The 19,533-nt window shown below is 42.5% G+C and overlaps 1 protein-coding gene across 5 annotated transcripts in view; it reads right to left on the bottom strand.

Moving 5' to 3' along the window:
* The window catches only part of wdr25 (WD repeat domain 25), a 103,195-nt gene that overhangs the window by 19,245 nt on the left and 64,417 nt on the right, over positions 1-19,533 (bottom strand). For all 5 annotated transcript variants that reach the window (XM_048537030.2, XM_048537028.2, XM_048537027.2 and 2 more), the window contains exon 3: positions 13,397-13,544. In XM_048537030.2, the coding sequence (XP_048392987.1) occupies positions 13,397-13,544 (148 nt within the window). The remainder of the gene's footprint in view (positions 1-13,396; positions 13,545-19,533) is intronic.

Genomic DNA, 19,533 nt, shown 5'->3' on the forward strand with positions numbered 1-19,533 from the left:
CTGCAGCATTTTGCTTAATTTTAATGTTCTGGGGACATTGAGTTTGAATCCCATCACAGTCAATAATGGGATACAAAGTTAGTTCCAAAAAAAAGCTGCCCTAATGACCACCCTGAAATCACTATTTTAAAAATCATATGATTCACTAATGTACTCCTTTAGGCAGGGAAGTCTGCCATCCTTACCTTCTCCGGCCTATATGTGACAACGTGGCAGCAGTGATTTTAACTGCTGTCTCAGCAATAAATGCTGGCCTATTTAACAATGCCCACATCCCATGAATTTTTTTAAATGTTAGTCTGCAAAATACTGGGTGCAAAGTTGATTGTTACATTATTAAGTGGATGTTACCTACATTTGCTGCTCTCCTCACTTGCATAGCCAGTAACACCTTCAACTCATGAACAAGTGAAAGAAAAGAATATGGAACCTGTAGAAAGACAAAGTTCATGGCTGAACCTTACATAAGCTATACATGATGGCACAGAAGACTGACTACTATGCTTCGAGAAATCAGGAACAAGGCTGGTGGAAAACAGCTTTATGCCTTAATAAAAGCTGAAAGAACTGCAGATGTTGTAAATCAGGAACAAAAACACAAGTTTCTAGAAAAGCTGAGCTGGTCTGGCAGCATCTGTGAAGAAAAATCAAGTTAACGTTTCAGGTCCGGTGCCCCTTCTTCAGAGCAGTTCTAAGGGTCACTAGACCCGAAATGTTAACTCTGATTATTTTTCACAGATGCTGCCAGCCCTGCTTAGCTTTTCCAGCAACTTCTGCTTTTGTTCAAGCTTTATGCCTTAAACTTGCTGAATTGGGAATGCTTCAGTGAAGCAATTTCCTTACAGCAAAGCAATACGTTGTCAGTAGCCAAAAAAGAAGAATTATTAAACAGGCCATTGAACAGACCTTGAAGAGTGTATTAAAAAAACGTCAAACATTAGTTAGTGTGGTTGACTCTTAATAAGCACAACTAAATACTAAGAAATAAAGAACTCCAGTTTCATATTTGAATAAAAACAGAAGTTGCTGGAAAAGCTCAGCAGGTTGGCAGCATCTGTGAAGGGAAATGCTGAGCTTTACTAGCATCTTTTATTTTTGTCTTGTTTCTGATTTACAGTATCCGCAGTTCTTTTGGTTTTTATTCATATCTGAATACGTTTTCAACTCGGTCAACTTGAACCAAGTTCAGCCAACAATTACTGTATTGGGAGGAGAGAAACATGTCACAACATAGCACACGCAGATGGAACTTCAACTGTGTAAAAGATAGTCACTGTTAAATTTCAGTGGGGCAGTCAGGAGGAGAGATGAGTTGCTCAGCCACTGAAGAACACTGAATTGATCATTCAAGATTGATTTGATTAAGGCCCAATGAGGGAAAAGACCATCCTAGATTTAGTGATGAAAAATTAACAGAGATAGGATTTATTAAAATGGTAAGGGATCACCCCGGAAATAATCACCTTAGTGTGACTGATTTATCCTTATATTTGGGAGGGGGAAGGGAGAATCACAAAAAACATTTCAGATAAAGCAAACTTCTTCAAATTATTGGAGAAATGAATGACTTTGTAAACTGGGCTGAACTATTATTGGGTTACATGATCTCATTGTCACTCCATATTTCTGGGCATTCTATCCCTCGATTAACAAAATATTGAATGTATTGTATTACAAAAGTGCAGCAAACATTTTAGTGATTAAGTTGGCATGGTTTCAAACTCTCTGTAATTGTTGAAAAAAGACAAGTTGTCAAGGCTTTTTCACCTTGAATTCAAGACGATGCTAAAGAATACCAATTTAAAGGGAAAACTAATATTTATACTGTATGAGAGGAGAATTCCGATTGGCTGGCCAGTGGACTCTGGATCCACATATGTATGGGTTGCTTAAGACGTAAGAAAGTGAAACGGTAGCACAGAGGTAGTAAGAATTGCTGATGCTGGGGTTAGAGGTAACACAATGTGGAGCTGGAAGAACACAGCAGGCCAGACAGCATCAGAAGAGCAGGAAAGCTGACATTTCGGGTTGGGGTTCTTCTTCAGAAATGGTGAGGGGGATGGGAGCTCAGAAATAAATAGAGAGGAAGGGTGGGGCTGGGGAAGGTGGGTGAGATGGTGATGGGTGAGTGCAGGCAAGGAATGTTGGGGATTGGTCAGTGAGGTGGGAGGGATGGATAGGTGGGAGAGAAGATGGACAGGTTGTGTCAGTTCAAGGAGGCAGGAATCAGGGGGAGGGTTGGTCATGGGATGAAGCCGGGGGTGGGGAGATTTTGAAACTAGTAAAGTCCACATTGAGACCATTGGGCTGCCGGCTCCCAAGGCTGAACATGAGGTGTTGCTCCTGCAGTTTGCGGGTGGCATTACTGTGACACTGGAAGAGGCCCAGGATGGACCTGTTACCCAGGGAGTGGCACGGGGAGTTGAAATAGTTTGCGATCAGAAGGTGTTGTCGTTTGTCATGAACAGAGCGCAGGTGGTCTACAAAATGGTCTCTGAGCCTCCGCTTGGTCTCACCGATGTAGAGAAGGCCACATCGGGAGCAGTCGATGCAATAGACCACATTGACGGATGTGCAGGTGAACACCTGTCTAATGTGGAACGTTTGTTTGGTGCCTTGAATGGAGTTGAGGGGGGAGATGTCAGGGTAGGTGCAGCACTTCCTGTGGTTGCAGGGAAAGGTGCCAGGGTGGTGGGGCCAGCAGGGAGGATGAAGCAGAAGAGGGAGTCGCGGCGAGAACGGTACCTACAAAAGGCAGATAGCGGAGGGGAAGGAAATATCTCTTTGGTGGTGGGGTCTGATTGTAGGTGGCGGAGGTGGCAGAGAATGACACATTGGAAATGGGGGTTGGTGGGGTGATATGTGAGGACAAGGGGAATTCTGTCTGTTTTTGTTGGGGAGAGGGATGGGAAGGCAGAGATGTAGGAAACGCAAGAGATGCGGTTGAGGGCATTTTTGACCACTGGGAGGGGGGAAGGTATGGCCCTTGAAACAGAAGGACATCTGGGATGTGTGGGAATGGAACGCCCCATCTTGGATTTCTTGATTTTAATTTGCCACAAAGCAGCAAAATAAATTTCTATTTGAATGACTCTTATCTCTGTACAAAGCAGTTTGGTGATAATCACTGCATCCTAATAAGATCACGTACGGTACTTAGAAGGCTTTTCCAGAATTCAGTCCTTCTCGTAATTTCTGTTTTAAGTACTATCATCATAGGCTTAAGCGCACTGCCAGATGCTGCTCCTTAAAATGTGACAAGAATGAGCCTAACTAATGACCTCAAGTCAAATTGTGGTAAAATAAACAAGAATCAACAAAGGTAATGAAAAGGCATTTTACAAGTCAGCTGTGCAACTGGCCCATGCCTTCAAGCTATAATGTACTTCCTTATCGCCATAAAATTGCATGAACTCAGAATGAGCTAACAAACATACATTTCTTTCAAAAGGATGCAGTGTAAGGAGTGGGTAAAATTTTCACATGAAAATGTATAAAGTAATGAAGATTAAAATGAAATATTGATTATATTAATGATACGTAATGTATTACGCAGTGAATATAACTATTATTTAAGAAGGGAGGATGAAGGAGAATAGAGAACCATAGACCTGTTAGTTTGTCATCAGTAATTGGGAAAATATTAGAAATGATTATAAAAGATGCGACAACTGGACACTTAGAAAATAATGGTAAAACTGAGCAAGATGGATTTATGAATGGGGCAAACAAGCTGGAGGTTTTCCAGAATGCTGCTTGTGGCATAGAGTGATGAAGTTTCATAATATATTATTTTTTGGGAACTGGGGTTCGAAAGTTGAGGTAAATTGGCTTTTGATTTTTTGTTCTGTAAAGGTGACTGTTTTTTAGAGGGAACAGAAAGTATCTTTTTAAAACATTGAGTCAAAACAGTACATCCAAAAAAATCATGCAATCGAAGGGAATTAGTAAAGAAGCTACCTGGTGAGATAACTGCTGAGTTTGCTAAGTTGAGTATTTATGACCCAGAGAAAAAGAGGGCAGAAAAAGGTTCTCATCAGACTAAAAAAATCCCTACCAGCTGCTTAGTACTCTCAAAATAGTCAAAGAAATTAGAAAAAGTCCTGAGTTTTTTTTCCCTTCAAGTTCATTCAGAAAAGTTGGTAAGTTAGCTTGTGTCTGTGTGTCTCTGGAAAGAAGAGAATGATATCTGGTACATGTACAGAATGTAATTGAAAGGAAACGTTGGATAAATCATCTATTAGATAAGAACTGAGTGTGTGAAGATAATAACACTTCATTGAGATTGAGTGTTTGTAAAATACCTTAATGGGAGAAAATGGGTGGAATCCTAGTTTTTACAAGACAATAGAACATAGAACATAGAACATAGAACAGTACAGCACAGAACAGGCCCTTCAGCCCACAATGTTGTGCCGACCATTGATCCTCATGTATGCACCCTCAAATTTCTGTGACCATATACATGTCCAGCAGTCTCTTAAATGACCCCAATGACCTTGCTTCCACAACTGCTGCTGGCAACGCATTCCATGCTCTCACAACTCTCTGCGTAAAGAACCTGCCTCTGACATCCCCTCTATACTTTCCACCAACCAGCTTAAAACTATGACCCCTTGTACTAGCCATTTCTGCCCTGGGAAATAGTCTCTGGCTATCAACTCTATCTATGCCTCTCATTATCTTGTATACCTCAATTAGGTCCCCTCTCCTCCTCCTTTTCTCCAATGAAAAGAGACCGAGCTCAGTCAACCTCTCTTCATAAGATAAGCCCTCCAGTCCAGGCAGCATCCTGGTAAACCTCCTCTGAACCCTCTCCAAAGCATCCACATCTTTCCTATAATAGGGCGCCCAGAACTGGACGCAGTATTCCAAGTGCGGTCTAACCAAAGTTTTATAGAGCTGCAACAAGATCTCATGACTCTTAAACTCTATCCCCCTGTTAATGAAAGCCAAAACACCATATGCTTTCTTAACAACCCTGTCCACTTGGGTGGCCACTTTAAGGGATCTATGTATCTGCACACCAAGATCCCTCTGTTCCTCCACGCTGCCAAGAATCCTATCCTTAATCCTGTACTCAGCTTTCAAATTCGACCTTCCAAAATGCATCACCTCGCATTTATCCAGGTTGAACTCCATCTGCCACCTCTCAGCCCATCTCTGCATCCTGTCAATGTCCCGCTGCAGCCTACAACAGCCCTCTACACTGTCAACGACACCTCCGACCTTTGTGTCGTCTGCAAACTTGCTGACCCATCCTTCAATCCCCTCGTCCAAGTCATTAATAAAAATTACAAACAGTAGAGGCCCAAGGACAGAGCCCTGTGGAACTCCACTCACCACTGACTTCCAGGCAGAATATTTTCCTTCTACTACCACTCGCTGTCTTCTGTTGGCCAGCCAATTCTGTATCCAAGCAGCTAAGTTCCCCTGTATCCCATTCCTCCTGACCTTCTGAATGAGCCTACCATGGGGAACCTTATCAAATGCCTTACTGAAGTCCATATACACCACATCCACAGCTCGACCCTCATCAACTTTTCTAGTCACATCCTCAAAAAACTCGATAAGGTTTGTAAGGCATGACCTACCCCTCACAAAGCCGTGTTGACTGTATTTGATCAAGCCATGCTCTTCCAGATGGTCATAAATCTTATCCCTCAGAATCCTTTCTAACACCTTGCAGACGACAGACGTGAGACTTACCGGTCTATAATTGCCGGGGATTTCCCTATTTCCTTTCTTGAAGAGAGGAATTACATTTGGCTCTCTCCAGTCCTCAGGTACGACTCCAGTGGAGAGCGAGGATGCAAAGATCTTCGCAAGTGGCGAAGCAATTGCATTTCTCGCTTCCCAAAGCAGCCGAGGACAAATCTGGTCCGGGGCTGGCGACTTGTCAGTCTTAATGTTTGACAAAATTTTCAGCACATCAGCTTCCTCTATCTCTATCCATTCCAGCATGCACACCTGCTCTTCAAAGGTTTCATTCACAACAAAGTTCGTTTCTTTCGTAAAGACAGAAGCAAAAAGCTCATTCAGGGCTTCCCCTACCTCCTCAGGCTCCACACACAAGTTCCCTATGCTATCCCTGATCGGCCCTACTCTTTCTTTGATCATTCTCTTATTCCTCACGTAAGTGTAAAATGCCTTTGTGTTTTCCCGGATTCCTTCTGCCAAGCCTTTCTCGTGCCCCCTCCTGGCTCTCCTCAGACCATTTTTGAGCTCCTTCCTTGCCTCCATGTAATCCTCTCTAGCTGAACTTGACCCTAGCTTCCTCCACCTTATGTAAGCTACCTTCTTCCTTTTCACTAGAAGCTCCACCGCTCTCGTCATCCAAGGTTCCTTAATCTTACCCCTTCTTGCCTGTCTCAGAGGGACATATTTACTCATCACTCCCAACAACTGTTCCTTAAACAGTCTCCACATGTCTAGAGTTCCCTTACCATGGAACAACTGCTCCCAGTCCATGCTTCCTAACTCATGTCTAATCACATCATAGTTTCCTCTTCCCCAATTAAATATCCTCCCATTTTGCCTAATCCTCTCCTTCTCCATAGCTATGTAGAATGTGAGGCAGTTATGGTCACTATCACCAAAATGCTCTCCCACCACAAGATCTGATACCTGCCCCGGCTCGTTTCCGAGCACCAAGTCTAGAATGGCCTCTCCCCTCGTCGGCCTGTCAACGTACTGCGTTAGGAAACCCTCCTGAACACACCTTACAAAAACAGCTCCATTCAAATCTTCTGCTCGAAGGAGGTTCCAATCAATATTAGGAAAGTTAAAGTCACCCATTACAACAACCCTACTGCGTGCACACTTTTCCAAAATCTGTCGACCTATGCTTTCTTCAATCTCCCTGCTGCTATTGGGGGGCCTGTAGTAAACCCCTAACGAGGTGACTACTCCCTTGCTGTTCCTAATTTCCACCCATACTGACTCAGTAGGCAGATCTTCCTCGACAAAGGAAGCTTCTGTAGCTGTGATACCCTCTCCTCTTTTTCCCCCCTCCCTATTCTTTTTAAATGTTCTAAACCCTGGAATATCCAGCAACCATTCCAGCCCATGAGAAACCCATGTCTCTGTTATGGCCACAACATCATAGCACCAGGTACTGATCCATGCTCTAAGTTCATCACTTTTATTCCTGATACTCCTTGCATTAAAGCAAACACACTTTAACCGATCCCTTGGTTCCTTCCCAGGAAAATCCTTCCCACTAGCTGGTCTACCTCTTGCTACTGCCTCACCTGCAACAACGCTCACCTCTGGTATACAGCTCAGGTTCCCACCCCCCTGCCATACTAGTTTAAACCCTCTCGAACTACTCGAGCAAACCTTCCACCCAGGACATTGGTCCCCTTCCAGTTCAGATGCAACCCGTCCTTCTTGTACAGGTCCCACCTTCCCCAGAAGGCATCCCAATTATCAACATATCTGAAGCCCTCCCTCCTACACCAGCTGCGTAGCCACGTGTTCAGCTGCGCCCGCTCCCTGTTCCTCACCTCGCTATCTCGTGGCACCGGTAGTAAACCAGAAAACACTACTCTGTTCGTCCTGCTCTGCAGCTTCCATCCTAACTCCCTGAAATCACTTTTTATATCCTCAATCCTATTTCTGGCTATATCATTTGTGCCAATGTTTCCAAACTGTCTGATATATAGGTTTATTATACAAAATAAAGTTTTTAAAAAGCTATGTTCTTTTGTTTGGTGTCCAAGCTGGGTACTGCTGCATTGAAATCTTCAAGACATTAACAAGAAATTACAGGTTAGATAAACTATCTCTACTGGTTGGCTGATCTAGAACCATGAATGGCCTGAGAATTAGGGCCAGGCCCTGCTCAGGTGCAATGTTAAGAAGAACAAAGGGTGGTAGATGTTTTCCATAACTCTCTTCCATAAATGGTATTGGATAATGGATCAATTGTTAATTTTAAATCTGAGATAGATAAATTTTTATTATCAAAGGCATTAAGTGATATGAGCCAAGGCAGGTATATGGAGTTAGGCTACAGATCAGCCATGATCTCATTGCACGGTGGGACAGACTCAAGGAGCTGAATGGCCTACTCTTGTTCCTACGCTCCTAAGTACACTGGCAGCCTCACATGGCTATGTTCAGTGGTTGATCTCCACAGTAACTAAATTGCAAAAGTATTGACTTTTCATCAGCTGGGGCAATAACAATAAATCAAAGAAGAGCCTAAGGATGCATTTTGGGAGGTCTAGTAAGGGAAGGATTTGTACGATGAATAGTAGGTTCCCTGGGAAGTACTGAAGAACAAAGGAACCTTGGTGGATAAGACCACAGATCCCTGAAGACATCAACACAGGTAGACAGGGTGGCAAAGATGCCTACCTTCATAGCCAGGGCATAGAGTATAGGATCAAGGAGGTCTTGTTACAACCGGAATACTGTCATCAGTTCTGGTCACCATATTATAGGATGGGTACGACTGCACTGGCGAGGGCGCAGAGGAGATTCACCATTATGTTGCCTGTATTGAAAAGTCTTAGTTATGAAGAAAGACTGGGTAGACTGGGATTGTTTCCCCTGGAGTAGAGGAGGCTGTGGAAGAGGATCTGATTGAGATATACAAAATTATGAGAGGTACAGACAGAGTAGATCTTGAGAATCTTTTCACAATGACTGATGCGTCTAAGAACCGACAGTCTGAGTTTAAGGTTAGGAGTAAGTGCTTTAAAGGGGATCTGAGAAAAATGTATTTCATCCAAAGGATGGTAGAAATATGGAATGTATCACTAATAGGGCAGATGACACAGGTACTCTTGCAACATTTAAGAAGCATCTGAATGAGTACTTAAAATGCTAGAGCATAGTAGGCTGTGAATCAAGTGCAGGTGAATTGGATTAGTATAATTTTCAGTTCATTGGTCATTATAGACATGGTGGGCCAAAGGGTCTGTTTCTATGCTGTATGACTCAATCACTCTAACCAGTGAATATTTCCTAATTGGATTTTCAAAAGGCATAATGTTTGAGACAGGGGAGTAAATAAAATTAGAGAACAGGGGATTGCAATAATATCCTCAGTGTGGTTAACACCTGAAAGTAGGAATTAATGGCTCATTCTTGGGATAGCAACCTGATATCACAAGTATAGATTCTCAGTCTTGATTGCTGACAATCCCAACAAATGATTTAAATGTGGGTCAAATTTCTTTTTAAAAATCAGTGTGTCTCAGATTACTTAGCAAGATGCTGGTCAGAACAATGGTCTCCAGTGACAGGGATCTCGGGTGTGCCCAGAGGCTTCTGCACGTGCAGAAGGTGACATCTGACTAGTGTGGTAGCCGTTGTCCCAATGGATTTCAAGGTGAAGAAAGTGGAGCTGAAATAAGTTTGTGGATGCATAGATGTACGACAAGAAATTATTAACAGGCTGACGTCAGCACGACCTGTTTTGAGGTGATGAGCCGCAGTGAAGGGTTGGTACCATTTAACTGTCTGGCCTCAAATCTTGCACGAAACATGCTCAGTGAGTAAGACAGAAGCTCAGAGTGCACATTTCACCAGAGTGAGTTATAAAGTGATAGAATTACTGTGCATGAGTCACCCTTGGTGCTGGGAAATGTACAATAATACAAAGTGACAGCTAAGTGAAATTCCATTCAGCTCGGTGTATTGCTTTGAAAAGCAGTAATGACTGATCAGGAGTCTTTTGTCTACTCTGGTAGAAAGCAAAATCTGTCCTACTATCATCCATATTTTGCCCTTCACCATCAGCTCTGTAGTCTATGCTTGCAACCTAACACAATCCTTCTCTTTTTTCCTTCCAGTCCTTCATGCTTATTCTCAACCTGTTGCATATATGACATGTCCAGCTTTGATGCAAACTTCAATTTTCACTCACATTGACAGAGCTCTACTGTGCTTTTACCGGTAATACTGAAGTTCATTTCTGCACTGCAAATTTGAGGGCAGCACACCCTTTGACAAGCAACTACTACCTTCAATCTACCTTTACTACCTTTACTCTCCATCTTCGGTCCGCCTCCCCCTCTCTCCCTATTTATTCCAGTTCCCTCCCCCCATCCCCCTCTCTGATGAAGGGTCTAGGCCCGAAACGTCAGCTTTTGTGCTCCTGAGATGCTGCTTGGCCTGCTATGTTCATCCAGCCTCACATTTTATTATCTTGGAATCTCCAGCATCTGCAGTTCCCATTATCTCTCTCTCTCTCTACTACCTTCAATCACTTGTGCCAGTGACACAGAGCTTTAGTATTCTGTTTCTGAACATGCATATTTGGTGTTCCACCTAGCAGTGGCATTGCCCACACATGCGGCCTTTATTTATTCATCTACTGAATGTCGGCAGCACTGGCTAGGATCAAATGTATTGTCCATCCCTAATTACCCTTGAGAAGATGGCAGTGAGACACTTTCTTACTTGCTGCAGTCCATTTGTTGTCGGGAGTTCCAGGAATTTGGCCCAGTGGCAGCTGAATGAAGTCCAAGTCAGGTTGGTGTTTGGTTTAAAGGGCCGCCTTCAGATAATGTTGTTCAAGGCATTGCTGATGCTGTCCTTACAGTTAGCGGAGGTCGAGGGTTCGCAAAGTGTTGTCTAAGGAGCCTTGGTGAAATGTTGCAGCAGTTAGATGGCTTTTTTCCTGGATGGTGGTTGAGCCACTTGTGTGTTGATAGAATTGAGGTCATCCAGGCAAATGGAAAATATTCGACCACACTCCCAACTCGTGTTTTGTAGATGATTGACAGGTTGTGAGGAGTCTGAAGGTGAGTTAATCGCGGCATAATTCCTATCCTCTGGCCCATTTGTAGCCACAATGTTTAGATGGCTGGTGCAGTCCAGGTCAGTTTGTGGTTAATGGTAACTCTGAAAATGCTAATAGTGGAGGGAATCAGTGATGATAATGCCTTTGAGCAACAGGTTGATTCTTTCTGTTTAAGATGGTCATTGCCTGGCACTTCAGTGGCAAATAACACTCACACGATACATCAGCCCAATCTTGAGTGCGTCCAGAACTTGTTATAGTTGGACAGACTCCTTTAGTATCTAATGGTGCTGAATCATCAGTGAACATCTTCATTTCTGACCCCATGGAGGGGAAGGGAGGTCACTGATGAAGATTGTTGGGCCTAGGACAATAGGTGATTCGCCTCCAACAAACACAACAAACTTCAATCATACTGATATGACTCTAACTAGTAGAGTGCTTTCCCTGATTTCTAATGATTCCAGTTTTGTTTCGGCTTCTTGATACCACACTCGGAGAAATGCTGCTTTGATGTCAAGTACAGTTATCCTCAGATGTTCTCTTGAGTTCACCACTGATGTCCATGTTTGGATCAAGGCTGTGGCAAGGTAAGGAGCTGGGTGGTTTTAGCAAACCCAAATTGTAAGAAAGTACCTGTGAGCACATGTTTGTTGAGCAAGTGTTGCCTAACAGAACTATCAATGATACCAGATTTTTGTTGATGATTGAAAGTGGACTAATGTGGTGGTAATTGGTGAAGCTTGATCTTTCAAGCAATTCAAGTAATCCAAATTTGCTAATATCACAATACAGGGAGGGAATGCAAACTGTGAGGAATATGCAATGAAACATCAAGCCGACATTAATTGGCTAAGTGAATGGGTAAGAATATGGCAGATGGAATAACATGTGAATAACTATGAAGTTATTTACATTGATTTTAAAAAAACCAAAAAGACAATTTCTTAAGTGGTTAGCGTCTGGGAAGTATTGGTGTTCAACGGTGTATTGGTGTTCTTGGCGTCCTTGCTCATGACTCACTAAGCTAGCAGGCAGCTACAACAATCAATCAGGCAGGCAATTTATATGTTGACCTAACTATTCTAGTCCAATTATCCAGCACTTGGCCTATAACCCTGTTTGCCTTGGCATCGCAAGTGTACATCTAAACCCTTCTAAAATGATATGTAGGTTTCTGCCTCTACCATCCTTACTCTCCAGATTCCCATTATCCACTCTGGGTGGAAAAAAAGACTTTTCCTGTCATCTCCTCTAAAATTCCTGACCCTTTCTTTAAATCGATACTCCCTGGTCATTGATTATTCTATCAAGGCGAGAAGTTTCTTCCTATCTACTACTTCTCTGCCCCTCATATATTTATACAACTCAATCATGTCCCCCTTCAGTGTTCTCTCGTCCAAGGAAAATAAAAGCAATCTATCATACCTAAAACTCTCCAGCCCATGCTACATCCTGATAGATCTGGACCTTCTCCAGTGTAATCACATCCTTCCTTCAATGTGGAGTCCAGAACTGCATGCAATACTTTACCTGTGGTGTAACCAATGTCATACAGTTCCAGCATCTCCTCCCTGCAAGTAAACACAATGCCTTCGCAAATAAAGGCAAGTAACTCACATGCCTTCTTAATTACTTTATCTACTTGTCTCATTATCCTTAGTCATGCACACCAAAGTCCCTTTGATTCCTCAATGCTTTCTAGGGGCTATTATTCATCATGTATTCCCTTGCCTTGCTTGTTCTGCTCAAATGCATGATCTCATACTTATCCAAATTGAATTCCATTTGCTACCATTAAGTCCATTTGACCAGGCTGTCTTCCTGTGATCTAAGACTAATCTCCTCACTATTTACTACCCCACCAAACTGCATATCATCCTTGAACTTACCGATTAGCTCCGGTACATTCAAGTCTAAATCATTTACATATACGACAAACTGCAAGGGCCCCAACACTGCTCCCTGTGGAACTCCACAAGTGACAGGCTTCCAGTCACAAAAACAGCCCTCAATCATTACCCTCTGCTTCCCGCCACTCAGCCAATTCTATATCCAATTTTCCAAATCTCCTGGATCTCTCCCTTACCTTCCCAAGTAACCCGAGAAGTGGCGTAAATCTGCCCATTATAAAGAGACTTGATAAGAATTAAGATGTTTGAATTATAGAGCGTCTTTAATTCCTTAAATCTTGGATCTTCGGGTAAATGAAGGTTCCATCATCATTATATGCAAACTACATGAAGGCTGCACCGCCAGCATATGCGACAGCAGAAATAGCCCTGTGAATTGGAGAAGGAAATTTAAGGAGAGAGATCCCTACAAGAAATTACTCAGTTGATCCTTTCACACCAAAACTAAGAGTATCCAGTGATAAAGCCTGCAGGCAGATATGGTTTTCAAACATAATTACATTTTTAGTATTTCACAGCTAAAGCATAAAAAGGTCAAAATCCAACCATAGAAACCAGAACAGTTTCAAGCTTGGAAAAACAATAGAACTGGGTTTAAAAAAAAATGTACGATGGCTTTACACTACATCCTTCACTGTCTTAATTTTCTTCATTTGGGGAGTTACATCCAAGATTAACAATGGAAACATCTGAAAATTTTTTAAAAATTATAACAGCTCTGTACCTGTTTCAATATCTGTCAAATGAAGCATAGAATCAAATCCACCACTGAGGACACGTCTTCCACAGGACGACCACTGAACATCACGAACTGCTCCAGAATGGCACTGGTAAGTCATCAGGCATCTTCCTGTTTCAACAGCATCCCATATCTATTGGAAGGCCAAACAACAGAAATAGAATTTTTAAACTGAAATTGCATTCACTTAGTCAACTTCAAACTTACTACATCATGAAACGAAACAAAACAGACCATCCCAGGCACCAGAAATGACAAAAGCAAATTCAAGCTCTGTCAAACTCTTACAAATCATCCTTATTTTTATCTAAGGACTTGTGCCAATGTTAAGTTAGAGGTGTTGTTCTACAGATTCAATCAACAAGAACCTGGAACAGCCATAATCACGAATCATACTTTGTAAAGTCCCAAATACCATTACCATCCCTCAGTAACACTGGCAGGACGGATCTGCAGAATAGTGACATTGGGTCAAGAAGTTTTCCACAATAACTATGGAGCCCACTAACTCACAGCATTAAGTCAAAGATAGGCAAGGAAATCTCCTGCTAATTACTACCTATCAAACTCCGTTCTCTCAACTTATGAATCATGTTAAACATCGCTTGAAAGCAATACTATGGGTGGCAAGGGTACAGAATACTCTGGGTGGGAGACTTCCAACATCATCATCAAGAATGGCTCAGTTGCACTGAAGAGGCTGGCTGAGTCCTAAAGAACATAGCTGCTAGACTGGACCTGTGGCAAGTGGTGAGGAAACCAATGAGACAGAATAAAAAAACCTATTTGATAGTATCTCCAGCAATATTTCACCAATGTAACTCACCAAAATAGAATGGGTAGAAGAGACCACTGTGTAGTACTACTGCAGATAAAGTTCTATCTTCATAATGAGGTAACTCTCCATCATCTTATCTGGCACCAGCACCATGCTGAATGAGGTAGATTTCCTACAGATTTGGCAACTCAGACTTGGTATCCATGTGGCACTGTGGGCCATAAGCAGCAGCAAAGTTGGATTTAACCATAATCTCTAAACTCATGGCTTGACATATGGCCCACTCTACCATTACCATCAAGCCAGGGGATCAAATCAGGTTCAATTGGGAGTTTCAGAGGGCATGCCAGCCACAGCAGTACCTGGCACAACTTAAAGTGAGGCATCATTTAGTGAAGCACGCACAGGAACTCTTGCATGACAAACTGCGGCAACAGCATGTGGTAGATGGAGCTAAGCTATCCCACAAACAGCAGAGTAGATCAGAGTTCTGCAGTGCTGCCATATCCAGCCTTAAATAGTGGTGGACAATTAAACAAAAGGAGGAAGAATCCACTAGTATTCTTGTTCTTAATGATGGGGGAGTCCAGCATGTCAGTGCGCAAGCCAAGGCTGAAGCACTTTCAAGCATCTTTAGCTACAAGTGCCAAAAGGATGATTCACTTCAGCTTTTTAACTAAGGTCCCTAGCTTCACATTTGGCAGTTTTCAATCATTCAATTCACGCAGTGTAATAAAGAAACACTTGAAGGCACTGGACACTACAAGCATTATGGGCCCTGACAACATTCTGGCAATAGTACTGAAGACCTGTGCTCTAGAACTAGCTGTGTCACTAGCCAAGATGTTCTATACAACTACAATACTGCCATTCACACAGCAACGTGGAGAATTATCTCAGTACACCCTGTCAACAAAGGTCAAATCCAATTGGACCAGTTACTATCATATCAATATTATCAGCAAAATGATGTAAGGGGATCATTGACAGAACTATGAGGCAGCAGCTGCTCAACAGTAACCTGTACACTGACACTCAGGTCGGGTTACTCAACCCCTGACCTCATTATAGTCATGGTTCAAACATGGACAACAGAGCTTAACTCCAGAGGTGAAGTGAAAATGACTGTCTTTGACATCATTGCGGCAGCAGCATGTGGTAGATGGAGCTAAGCTATCCCACAAACAGCAGAGTAGATCAGAGTTCTGCAGTGCTGCCATATCCAGCCTTAAATAGTGGTGGACAATTAAACAAAAGAGTTCAGAGTACAGCACCATTAAACAAAAGGAGTTCAGAGTACAGCACCAAAGAACCCTAACAAGACTGGAGTCATTGGCATGGAGACAATAGATGCTGAGAGCTAGAGGCTGTAAATGTAGAGCTGGAAAAGCACAGTAGGTCAGACAGCCTCCAAGGAGCAGGAAAGTCAATGTTTATAGACCGAAACCCTTTGTCAGGACTGGGGAGAGACAGGGGAGCTCAGATATAAATAGAAGGAGCAGTTGCGGCTGGGATAAGGGTAGGAGATATGGTGATAGGTGGATGCAAGTAGAAGGTATTGCGTGAGTTTGTTGACTTGCTCACCGAGCTGGCTTGTTTTCATTCTGACATTTCGTTACCATGTTAGGTAGCATCACCAGTGGAGCCTCCGATGAAGCGATATTATTCTACACTGCTGGGAATTTATACTGTCCGGTCCGTTATGGTGAGTGGGGTCATTTCTGGTTTTGATCTGTATGGGTTTGTATATGGGGTCAAATTCTATATGTTTGTCAATTGAGAACCAAGCCAAACATAGACACGCATGGGAATTTCTAAAGGAATGGTTCTCAACCCGTGATGCAATTGACAAACATATAGAGTGGGCCCCTATACAAACCCATACAGATCAATACCGGGAATGACACTACTCACCAGTACGAATCAGGTAGTATAAATTCCAAGTGGAATAGAACAACATCACTTCATTGGAAGCTCCACTGATGATGTTACCTAGCATGGTGAAGAAATACCTGAACAAAAACAAGCCAGCTCGGTGAGCAAGTCAACAACCTCACCCACAACCCCAGCCACACCTCTCTGCTAAAACTTTAAAGGGGATATTGTGATTGGTCCATGGGAAGGGTAGAGCAGATAGTTTAGTAGGAAGATGGATAGGTTAGGCTAGGTCAGGGAAGTAAGGTGGAGGGGGAGGGCTGGGCACTGGATACGTCTGGAGGTGGAGGGATTTTGAAGCTGGTGAAGTCAATGTTGAGGCCATTTGGTTGTAAACTCCTAAGGTGAAATATCAGGTGTTGCTCCTCCAGTTTACATTTGGCCTCACTCTGACAGTGGAGGAGGCCAATGGCTGACATTTCATCAGGGGAATGGGAGGGGGAATTAAAATGGATGGCAACTGAAAGGTCGGATTCACCTTGTCAAAGCAATTCAGGATCTTATAAACATCAAATCACGTCTTACTTATCGAAAGAAGCACAGCCTGTCCTATTATTCCTCATTAGATAACCAAGTTATCTTGGTTACCTGCCTAGAATAGAGGATAGGTCTTCTGACGAAAGTTTGACGGAGCTAGGGCATTTTTCATTGGAGCGAAGAAGAATGAGAGGTGACTTGTTAGAAGTATACAAGATGATGACAGCAATAGATAGACTGGATAGCCAGAGGCTTTTCTCCAGGGCAGAAATGGCTATTATGAGGGGCCATTATTTTAAGGTAATTAAGGTATAGGGGAGATGTCGAGGCAGGTTCTTTACACAGAGACTGGTGGGCATGTGGAATGTGCTGCCGACAGTGATAGTGGAGTCAGATACTTTAGGGATTCTTAAACGACTCTTGGATAGGCGCATGGATGATAATAAAATGTAAGGTACGCAGGGTAGTTTGATCTTAGTAGGATAAGAGCTCAGCACAACATCTTGGGCTGAAGGGCCTGTACTGTGCTGAACTGTTCTATGTTAAGTTGACGCAGTACCACACTGGTATTGTCACTGGACTAGTAATCCAGAAGCCTAAACTCTTGTTCTGGAGACATGGGATCGAATTCCACCATGACAAAAATTGTGAAATATGAATTCAATAAAAATCTGGAGTTAACTGCAAGCCTTATGTAACCCCTGTTGATTGTTGTAAAAACCCAAATCGTTCGTTAATGTCCTTTAGAGAAGGAAATCTGCCATCCTTACCCACTCTGGCGTACACAGGACTCCAACAGATAGCAATGCTCTCTGGGCAATTAGAAATGGGGTAATAAATGTTGACATAGCCAGCACTGTCCATATTCCATGAACAAATGGAAAGAAAACCCACTCATTCAAGATATCAACTGAATAAACGTCCTCTGACATGCCTCTAATATGTTTACATCCTTTCTTAAATAAGACCTAACTGCACACAATATTAGAGATGTGATCTCACCAACGTCATGTTTAACTGAGGTTCAATTCTTCTCATAATAATGGATAGCATTTCACTGGCCTTTTTAATCACTTGTGCCTGCATACTAATTATACTCCATCTACCAGATTTTTGTCCACTCACTTAACATATCTATAATTGGTCTGCATCCTTATTATATAATCTCCACAACATACTTACCACTGTGTTATCTTCAAATTTAGCCAGATTGCCTTTAATGCCATAATGTAATGATTATAAATTGTAAAACATTGAGGGCCCAGCATTGATTCTTATGGGGCACCACGTGTCATATCCTCCAAATTTGAAACACCATTTATGCAAACTCTGTTTTCTGCTAGAAAGACAATAATTCTCTGAAACTAGTATGTTAACCCAGACACCACAATCTCCTGCTTAGGGTAATAAACTTTTACGTGTACCCTTGACTTCTGGAAATTCAAGTACAGTACGTCAACAAGGTCCTTTTCTTCCACAAAGTGTTTCGACAAAACTTCCTTTTCTCTACGCTAATACTTCCCGATTCCCTGGAGTTTTTCCAAGTGCCCATTAGAACGTTCTCAATGATCAATTCCAACAGCTTCCCTTTATCAGACATCAAGCTAACTTGCCCATAGTTTCATGCTTTCTGCCTCCCTCCCTTTTTAAAGACAAGGGTTATATCTGATGCTTTCCAGTCCAATGGAATCTGTCCAGAATCTAACAACTTTTGGAAAACTAACACTACCCACATCTATTATCTCATTATCCGCCTCTTCTAATATTCTAAGACAAAGTCCATCAAGAACAAGAACTTTTCAGACCTAGCACAATCAATTTGTTCAGTACCCACTTCCCTCTTGACGCCTCTTTTAGAGAGACATAGAGTCAATGGAAACAGACCCTTCGGTTCAACCATTCCATGCTGAACATAATCCTAAAGTAAACTCATCTCAAATGCATGCTCCTGGCCCATATCCCTCTAAACCCTTCCTATTCATGTGCCTATCCCAATGTCTTTTAAACAGTGTAATTGTGCTCACATCCACCACTTCCTCAGGAAGTTCATTCCACAAGTTAACAAGCCTCTGTGTAAAAAAATTGTCTCGCATGTCTTTTTTAAAATTTCTCTCCTCTCACCTTAAAAAAATATGCCCCCTCGTCTTGAAATCTCCCACCCTAGGGAAAAGGCAACTACCATTAACTCTGTGTATACCTCTTAATATTTTATAAACTTTACCAGGTTGCCTCGCAACCTCCTACACTTCAGTGAAAAGTACCAGACTAGCAAGCCTTTCTTTGTAACTCAAACCTTCCAAACCAGGCAACATCATAGTAAATCTCTTCTGAACCCTCTCCAGTTTAATAAAATCCTTCCTATAACTGGGCATCCAGAACTGGACACAATACTCCAGTGGAGGCCACACCAACGTCCTGCACAACCTCAACATGACTTCCCAACTCCTATACTCCAAGGATTGAGCAATGAAGGTAAGCATGCCAATCTGTCAACATCCTGACTTACAGGTATTATTGGCATGTTTTGTGTATCCTGTATAGTGAAGACATAAGGAAAATATTTATTGATTGTATCTGCACTCAGTGATAGTATAATCATTGAATGTGTAGGTGAGATAGCCAGGTTTCTTATTGTCCGAGTTGGTGAAACTGTTCCTTGCTTATTGCTGAAATTCCTTCCTAACATAACTGTGGTTGTACCTACACCCCCAGCCTCCACACGGACTTTAAGGACAGCTGATTACCATCATCTCAAGGTCAACTACAGGCCGAATGTACATGTCTCAGGAACAAAATTCAGAAATAAATTTGATGATGAGCAAAACAGTAGCCTAGTGGTTAGCATTGCTGCCTCACAGCACCAGGGACCCAGGTTCAGTTCCAGTTTTGGGTGACTGTCTGTTTCCACAATGAAGTTTGCATATTCTCCTCA

Source organism: Stegostoma tigrinum, chromosome 10, assembly GCF_030684315.1.
Source record: "Stegostoma tigrinum isolate sSteTig4 chromosome 10, sSteTig4.hap1, whole genome shotgun sequence".
Taxonomy (NCBI): domain Eukaryota; kingdom Metazoa; phylum Chordata; class Chondrichthyes; order Orectolobiformes; family Stegostomatidae; genus Stegostoma; species Stegostoma tigrinum.